The 9,448-nt window shown below is 42.1% G+C and overlaps 1 protein-coding gene and 1 long non-coding RNA gene across 2 annotated transcripts in view; one reads left to right on the top strand and one right to left on the bottom strand.

Moving 5' to 3' along the window:
- Positions 1-244: 244 nt before the first annotated feature.
- On the bottom strand, positions 245-5,980 carry LOC121332711. The gene is made up of 3 exons (XR_005952188.1): positions 5,708-5,980; positions 5,511-5,612; positions 245-3,143 (listed from the first exon to the last, which is right to left on the bottom strand). It is a non-coding gene; the product is annotated as an uncharacterized LOC121332711 (long non-coding RNA).
- A 169-nt stretch (positions 5,981-6,149) lies between these two features.
- Positions 6,150-9,448, top strand: part of DTWD2 (DTW domain containing 2) — a 64,903-nt gene continuing 61,604 nt past the window's right edge. The window contains exon 1 of the mRNA XM_041398413.1: positions 6,150-6,304. Coding sequence (XP_041254347.1) covers positions 6,150-6,304 — 155 coding nt within the window. The remainder of the gene's footprint in view (positions 6,305-9,448) is intronic.

Below are 9,448 nucleotides of genomic sequence, written 5' to 3'. Positions count from 1 at the left end.
CCTTCCACTATATCATGACTGTACTCATCACAGGGCTGGCCCACAGCAAAGCAGCAACTGGTGACCAAGGCCAACCTCTGCAGGCACCAGTACATGCCCAGAAAAACAGCTTTTTTCCCGCAGCATTTACATTTTTACTGGTCTTTCACTTTTTCATTGATGCTAGAGATCAGAAAGGAAAGCAGGACGTTTTTCTCCTCATTCTTCCCATGAGCATGCTTATGCCAGCATGAATGTCTGTCTAGTCACAGGGTAAACCCAGCTGGTCTATCTGAGAGGAAATAGAGAAAGAAACATGCAGGGTAGCTGATGGGCACATGGGGACTCACATTAGCACCAGGCAAGATGGGGAATGTGGGAAGGTGGGCAAGATCATGACCTTCACCAGCTCTGATAATTTATGTGCACCTTCAAATTATTTTTTGCATTAAAAATGTGCTGCCATTTTTAATGTTTGCAGGCTTTAGCAACATGCTCATTTAAGCTTGATGGAAATTGGCTGGAGGCAGCCTGCAGCAGCATCGTCTAACACCTGCTACCCTGCCAGCACTCACCAGTTTCTGAGCTGGAACAAGTGAACATTGTTTTACGAGAATCCAATATGTCCATGTTTGTTTACAATCCTCATTAGGAGAAGGAATTGTTAATCCACCACTAAAAGTGACTACTTGATCAGGAACAAATACTTGCAGAGTGACTGGCACCTGCCCACCAAATGTAGAATGCTGAGCTCACAGCACAGGTAGACTGCAAACAGCCATACAAGTACTACAGCTTTTATTAAATTCCTTTGGAAGTGGCCATCTTCCTGTATAATTAGCAACATTTTATCATAACAAATGCAACCAAAATGTTCAAAAGCTGCCTTTCTATAATGTCTGCTGACCTAATTGTATCTATGCTAGAAGCTTAGGGCTCTGCTAGTTTATCTGTGTGAGGTAAACACTGCAAAACGTGTTTGCAAGTGATGAATGGTAACTGCACAAGTGTGCAGCTGCAGACCAACCTTTGGCCTCCTTAGGGTTTCTCTCTTCAAAGTGAAGCTCACATAAGCCACTTAGGCTAACCTGGATGAGACTTCAAAAGCAAAGCTCCAGTCTGTACTGATATTTGTCCTACCCCATATTCCTGGAAGAAAAATATTACTGTGTAAGTACCTTTATATAACTTCACTCAAATTAATTTCAATGCAGATTCACTAAAAGTTTTCACTGTTTTAAGACCAAGTAAAGAAATAAGGTTCTACTCATAGTATCATCTTCACTATTTTTTTTTTCAAAATGGCTAGTAATTATCCTCAAGGGAGAATGAGAAAGAACACTTCCTGGTATTAACAGTATGTGAAAACATGTAAACCAGTGGTTTTGAAATGCAGTAGTTACCTTGTAAAGTCATACCCTTATTATTTCACAGTAACTCATCTGTGTAGTTATGCCAAACATAAAAGTGTATGCACAGGAGATGGCATGAGACAGCTGGGATGGAATGTTACTTTGAGCTATTTCCTCACACAAAAATAAGTTCCTAACTGCATGTTCTTATAGGGTATCTGCAAGGTGTGGGGAAAGTTTCAATGGATAAACATTATTAAGCCCCAAATCCTTTGATTCTGGGAAGTAAATGAGGCTATGGAAAGTACTCTTTTTTTTTGGCAAATATGTAGAAGAGAGGTGCTAAAGAACAAGCTCTGCAGAAGGCTTTTCATCAAGCAGAATAAAGGCATAATCACTGCTGCAAAGCATTTTGGACATGATTGCACAAATTTTAGTTCTTGGGTCAACAGAAAAAAAATACAAAGGAAAAATAAGCAATAGACTGGATGTTTCTATTGCTGGTGCTGTTTCTCTAGTTTATGTAAAGGACATTTTCAAGCCCCCAGCAGTAACAAAAATAGCTGAAATGAATTCTCCATTTATCAAGTCACTTGCTGTTAGTATTTACAAAGCAGTGATCATAAATGACAGACAAATCCAAAGCCTTTAAACATAATAAGTAATGTCTGAAGCCCACAGGTTAAAAGATTGGGAGACAACAATATGCACCATACATAAATGTTACACAGGTCTGACCATGTAATCAGTTTTTTAATACTGGATGTTTAAATCTTTGTAACTGTTGTTTTTTGTTGGTTTTTTTTTTGTTTGTTTGTTTTTTTGGTTTTTTTTTTGTTTTGTTGGTTTTTTTTCTTTTGTTCTGTGGGGGGTTCTTTTTCCCTTTTTTTTTTTTTGGTGTGTGTTCTGTTTTGTTTGTTTTGTTTTATTTTCTATTTTTTGTTCCCTGGAATGTAATCCTTAGCTGCCCAGGCAAACAAGTAAGACGGGTGCTTTACTCTCATCCTTTGTGTTGCAAATCTGTTACAGAACTGATTCTTCTGGAATAGAGACAGGCACAGGCAATTTTTGCCCTTAAGTCTCGCAGTATCTCTGTGCATGTGGAAAAATACAGTACCTTCAGCAACAGTCACCAAGTCCTTGGTGGGAAGTTGGAGAGGATTATTCTGGGCAGCTATCTTGTCTCCCTAAAAACATACTTTTTCCTTCAAAAAGGCCTGTCTTGGGAAACAAGTGGGCTGACAAATCAGGTCAGTACATGCTTAGGTCAAACAAAAAGCAAGCTCTTCCTCAAAACTCAAGAGTTTCTGGTTTTGAGTTCAGACACCCCCACACTTCTCCTGCACTGAGCTCCATTTCCACCCTGAGTGGTATTTACCAACATTAAGCTGGAACCCCCTTATCTAGTATAGTCTTCCATATTGCACATGGGCTTCTGTTTGCACATGTTGCAAGCTCAGAAGGTGCTTTGTTGATACCATTCTGCTGTACAAACACCAAGACGTTTGTCTGTCTTCTGTTGTGAGGCAATGAGGCAGAATCATACAGCAAACAAAAGCCTTCTTCTTCATGGCAGCCTTTGTATAAGCATCTGCCAGTTCACCTGTCTCAAACTTGTTCCCCTTGGCTCACATTTCCCAGTGGCAGTCAGATCTCCAGGCTCATCTGTGGTGCTCTTAGGCAGCAGTTTTAACTCAGCATGGTTTCCCAGCTCCCAGTGCACTTACGTAGACTGTTCCTCTTGCTGACACCAGTGACTGCGCAGTAAGACAGCTCAGGCAGCCCCTCCAGCTGGAACGCTGGATCAATCACCTGAATGCAGGGACAAGGAGGGGGATGGACAGGAAACATGAACCACAGCTACCTGAATTCAACAGTTGTCAGCTGCCATGAAGGAACACTCTGTACAAGGACACAGCTTTTACAAAGAAAACAAAAGAAAAAATATAATGCATCCAGCAGGATTTCAAATTACTTATGCTAGTATTTGAAACTCTGAGTCAAACAAGCCAGTAGAAACAAGGGACTTGGAATTAAACCGGCTAAAGCTCCCTGGAAACTACACCTGCCATTTGCATATGCTTCTTTGAGAACTGCAATCCTGACAGCTTTTTCACATCTCTTAAAATAAATGTATATTAAATTTGAACTTCTTGGCAAAGAAGGGATTTTTGGTGACTTGTAGCAGCAGGAAACGTAGCTTGTTCTTACTCAGTAAGGGCTAACCCTAAAATAAAATAAATGCTAAATCCTAAAATAAAAGAGAAATGGTTTATAAAAGATGCAGAAAAGATTGGACATGCAGAAGAATGGTACTTTCCACAAAATTTAATGGACTTTCCACACTACAGTGAGTCACTAAACACGTGACCATTTATTATCCCAAAAAGGGAACAGTGCAGAACATCAAATGTACTAAATGCAAGAAAGAAGCTCTCAGTCACAATTTAGGTCTGTGAATTTACAAATTGTAAACATTGGTTCAAAGAGATGCCGTGAATTCCTCAGGTTTCTAATATGATGGTGGACATGTTAATTTGCACTCAAGTCTGCACATCAAATACTCAAGCTACTAATGCATTAAAGAAATAGTGTGAAAATGAATACCCTACTAGCCTGCAAAAGATTATCAAGATCTGTCATAAAATACAATTTTTTTTTTTTTGTCTTAGACTTCAATAGTCAGTCAGTTTTCCTCTTAAATCCCTCTTTATTCAAGCAAGATGTTTTGGTCAAAAAAGAATGCTTCCAATTTTAAAAAAATTAGTATTTAGTGTCAAATTTGTAGTTTTTTGGCCTTTAGTGAGAAAAGATGCTTTGAAACAACACAGATATAGCAAATTCTAGCTCTGTTAAAAAAAAAAAAATCTAGGGTTCAGCTGGCTTTTAATCTCTTCTACTGTTGCTGGTAGTCCAGAACAGCAATGTTCTGCTAACAGGAACCCTCTGTCCTCAAGCCTATCCTTTAGTCATGGTCAGGTTATCCTAACCTGATCTCATGTTTCCATTTTCCTTCAGTTTCAACTGACTCACTTTGTTCTTCAGATGTATGCATACAGAAAAAAAGCATCCTCTCGCTTCTGAACCTCTCCATATTCACTGCCAGGTTTACCCATTTCCTTGGCAACAAAATTACTTCAGACCAAGTTATTGTTACATTTATTTTAGGCATCTATCTGCAGATCTATTTTCTTCTTTTGTGTGGTCCAACCAGAACAGTTTACAATGTTTTACTTTCTTTTAAAGCTGATTACACTTAGCAGAGCAGATAAAAAACTCAAATCTTTGAAGGCTTGTGGAAAGCTGTGAAGGCATATCCAGGCTGCTGCTGGTAGCCCTGCATGGGGATGCTTCTAAGCAAGGTGGAACTAAGTAATCATTAATAGTCCTTGTCCTGTCCACTACAACTGTGATCCTTCTAACAATAGGCCTAAATAAGATGTTCATAGGTTATAACAACTTTCCTCAAGATAAGGCTTTCAGCTTAACAAAAAAGTTTCAGCCTTCCCCACCACCCACATTAGTCTCCCTGTCTTAAATTAGGACAGGCCTAAAATACTAGCAATAGATAACTCTCTAATTTTGAATTTGCATCATGGTATTTTCCTTTTTATCTATTTTTTTTTTCTTTCTGTTTGTTTCTTTGGTGTTTTTAAAATTTATTTGGTGGTTCTTTTCAATTTTTTAAAAAATTACAGTGTATAAGTATATAGCCAGCTTCAGAATCAATGATCTCTGATTTTTTTAACCTTGTGAGGAAAATTTATTTTAATGGCTACACAAGAAAATTAGCGTATATGTACCTTGAGCTACAAATACAAAAGTACAGTACAAAAATATACAACTTAAAAGCAAAACTATGTTAATATTGTGCATGAATCTAATACCAGGAGGCCTGAATTACATTAAATGGCTCTGATCATTGTAAATACGTAAACACAATACAGTTTATTTTGGGTACAGAACAGAAAACAGGAAATAATACAACCGGCCCACTCATCTACAGATGCTAATTTCAGGAGACAATCTCTTGTGTGGAAATTTACCGCTGCTATATTTCAGTAGATTTCTAATGTAAACTGCAACAGCTTTGGAGTTGAATTTCATTGCAGTGTACAGTGGACTCCAATAGACTCAGCTTACTAACATACCTACCTTAATGACCACAGTATAACTTACATTTTGTCTTGTGCTGCAGAAACTCTCTCGGATCTGTGTCAGCCCAGGACAGGGTATGGGGCATCTAGGGCACGGGAAGTCCTGAACTCTTACTCTGCAGCACTTGGAATAAAATATCAATTCAAGCGGTCAGATAATCATTTAACAACCAGAAGTCCGTGATTAAAAAAAACAGTATCAAAAATTCAATCTCCCACCCGAGAGTCACTAGTAGCACCAGGAGCTGCTATCCACGCGGAGCGGGAGACTGTCAGCTCCAGGCCGGGGCTGTTTGCCGGTGTCTCTCGGCAGTGCCGGTACCCGTGTGGTGAGGGCAGTGGCGGGGGCGGGCCGGGGCTGCCCGTTCCCCGTTCCCGGCGGGCCGGCGCTCGCCCGCTCCCGGCAGTGCCCGGGAGGTGCCCGGGAAGCCCCCACGGCACCACGCGACCGCCGCGCGCCGACAGCGCACCGCTGCGGAGCGCGAGCAGCTCTCATTGGCACCGCCCCGATGGACGGGGCTCCGCCGGCGCTTCCCGCGCTCCTATTGGGCGTGCCCCGGGAAGGGGCGGTGCCGCCTCCTCACGTGAGCTGGGGCCGCGCGTTCTCCTGCTCGATGGCGCCCTCTGGCTGTCGGCGGTCTCACGGTCTCGCCACGCCGGCATGGAGGGGAGCGGCGGCGGCGGCGGCGGCGGCGGCGGGGCGGATCCGGGCCCGGGCCCGGCCACGGCCCCGGGCGGGGAGGGCGAGGGCTGCGAGGGGCTGTGGGAGCTGCCGGTGGAGCGCTGCGAGAGGCGGCCCGTGTGCGGGCGCTGCAGGTGACGCGGGCGTGGGGCCGAGGAGGTGCCGCTGGGCCGGTGGGTCCCGCCCCGCTCGCCGTGAGGCGGCGCTGGGGCCTCGGGCGGGCGCGGGTCGGTGGCTCGGCAGGGACTGAGTCTCCCTCAGGGACACCCGAACAGAGCGGGTCGGTGTGAGGGGGGTCTCGCTCGCCCTATGCGCCCTCCAGCGCCTATGGCATCGCACAGTCCCGGCACGGGTCGGGCTGGGAGGGACCGCGCGGGGTCATCTGGTTCAGCCTCCCTGCTCAAGCAAGACCATCCCAAAGCAAAGGATTGCATCCAGATGGTTCTTGGGTATCCCCAGTGACGGAGACTCCACAGCCTCTCTGGACAATCTGTTCCAGACACAGTAGAGATGTTCTTCCTCGTGCTCAGGTGGAACTTGGTGTGCATCAGTTTCTGGTTGTTTCCTCTTGTCCCGAGGCCATCATTTCCTAAAGGCACGCACACACTTCTTGTGTAGCAATAACATGACATGAATTAACTCTGTTGTCCAATAAATTGGTAAATGTGATGGGGAATACCTAGAAGCTCAAAACAGAGAGGGTGCTACACCTTTTCTCTGTATGCTCCCCTTTGAAAAGCAGAGGGGAAGCAATGTGTCCTCTCAGTGCCATGCAGCGAGGACATGAGGCTCAGTACGTCTGGGCAGTCTTTGGTGCTCTGTCAAAAGAAAATGAGAAACTAGCCTTACCTAGTAGCTTTACAGCTAATTGTGAAATCCATTCAACACTGGTTAATACAGCTTGTGAATTCAGGTGTCTTTTTGAAGCAGGCTGACTTATGGTCTTACAGAAATACCTCACAACCTGATATTATGCTTATGTATATATGTATGTACTTTTAGTAAAGTGAGTGCAAGTTCCTGAACTGAAATGCTTGTGCATAACTTCCAGGGAAAAAAGGCTTCTTAGCACCTATACTTATTCATCTGTTCATGGTCATTGGTGAAATGAGTAGAAAGGCATGTAGTTTTGCTAACGTGGTAGTTGCAGTCTCTTTCAAGTGTCAAGAGTTCAGAAGCTTATTGCTGGTGAGTTTCCTGTATGTAAGTTATAATAAATAATATGTATTGTGCAAGTCATAGTATTTGTAAGTGTTCACTGTTAGAAAAAGTCGTCATAAGCTATAGTTGATGCTCAGAGATGAAAACCAAGCAGATGAGTGACACTAGCCTTTTGCTGCCCTCTTTTTCTCCAGTGACTTCTAGCTCAAAGAACTTCTTGAGCCGGATGTGGTTCTGTATCTAATATCCCCCAGTAAATGTAGGGGGGTTTTTTTATGTGAATTTCCCCAGTCCCACTTGAACCCATGTAAATTCCATGTATCAGCAACATCTGGCTAGCAAGGACACACCACAGGCCTACAAACCACAGTGGGGAGGAATTAGCTTTTAATTTATTTTGACTGTGGCTTCCACTGTCCTCCCTTGCACAAAGTATTCGAGGTATGAGCAAGCCAGCTGGAGATTTACACCTTGGGTGGTGCATTTCTGTTTATATAAGGATCCTTCCTCATCCTGTAGCTGCTTAGTTTCCTAGTAACCTTTTGGGAACTCTTTTGGAAAGCCAAAGTTGATTTTTGTCAACTACAGCACTCTCACCCCTGTATTTATTGACTCTTTCAGAGATCTTAAATGGTTCTGAAAAGTTATGTTTCCTTTTCCTAAAGCCATGCCAATTCTTTTCATATAAACCATGTATTTTTGTAAGGTTCTACTAACCATATTTTTATTTGTAGTTTCTGTTCACATTAGCAGTCTTCTTTGTTGAATTTTTTTTGTAGTAGTAGTTGCTTACTGTTCAACATTCCTAGTCCTTACATGCCAAGGAATTGGCTGAGTGAGAGTTAACCCACTGTCAGCCCTTACTGTGCTTTTTAATTTTGAGTTCTTTCAAAATGCCTGTAGAGTACTGCTGTTGTTGTGGTTATTTTATTAGTGTGTTTCACAATATCTACTTCAGATCCTTAAATTTTGAACAGATTCTCTGAAGAGTCACATACAAAAATGGTTTCTAGAATGGGTATCTCTCTGTTTTCTTTCATAGTAAATGTGATGCAAAATATTTGTCCAGCTCCTCATTACCATGTAGAGTATCAAAATATCAGCTTCCTAAAGAGCTGTGGATGAATTACATCTCCTTGTGAGGAGCATGGGAACAATGAGCACAGACACTGAAAGAAATGTAGGGGCAGAGAAACCAAGGAGGATGTAAAGACCACAGGGCTACTGTTTAAGAAAAAAGGAATTTTTTTTTTTTTTGTGGTGGTGACAATGCAAGACTAAATTGTACATTCCGTGTACTTTTGCACTGTATCTCCTCCATGCTGTTCTTCAGGATTATAGCTAAATTTCATTAATTTATAGCTAATTTTCATTAATCATGACTTTCTGTGGCATGACTTGAAGTGGGTAACACTGTAACTTAGGATGCCTCATGGGAAGCGATATTACCCTTAATAGTATCATGTTGGTTGGGGCCAGGTATATTTAATTGACTTCCTCAATTTTCTGAACTCTACATTTTTGTTCTAAATTCATTAATGAATGTGATTTAGGTCTGAAATCAGTAGAAAAGCGTGGAAGAATGGGTTCTCTTTAGCATCATCTGGTGATTCCTCAGGGGAACTGACTTCAGGTTCTGATTTTTTTTAGAAATGTCAAGACAACCGATTGACAACTTGCTAACAAGTGCTCAGTCAGTTAAGATGTGGGAGTAAGGTAGATAGGTTTTCATTTTGGATAATGTGAATGTCACTTGAGTGTCCTGAAGGAACAGGATGTTTCTAAGTGTTATGTGTTTGAGGCTTCTTATTGCCTGTGGTGGTGGAGAAAATTATTAGCATTTGCAATAGCTTATGGGGGAGAATTTGAGTGAAACAATGTAATACAGTTTTACATTTTGAAGGTGTTGTGTGTGTAAGTGCCAGTTTAAAAAAAAATTAAAATGACCCTGCTTATGATTGGTGTTTGAGATGCATGCAGCATCTGATGCAAATGAGGTCTGTGCATCATACTGTTTTGTTCTTGAGGAGAGAATTTAAAACACATTCTGTCTGCCAAAACCAAAAGATTAGTGGTGATAAACTATGAATTAATGACTTCTTAAGGCTTTCATAGCT

This window comes from Onychostruthus taczanowskii, unplaced genomic scaffold (assembly GCF_017590055.1).
Source record: "Onychostruthus taczanowskii isolate IOZ18803 unplaced genomic scaffold, ASM1759005v1 scaffold147, whole genome shotgun sequence".
NCBI classification, from domain to species: Eukaryota; Metazoa; Chordata; class Aves; order Passeriformes; family Passeridae; genus Onychostruthus; species Onychostruthus taczanowskii.
Note: the sequence above shows the minus strand (reverse complement) of the source record. Positions and strands in the feature narration are given on the sequence as shown.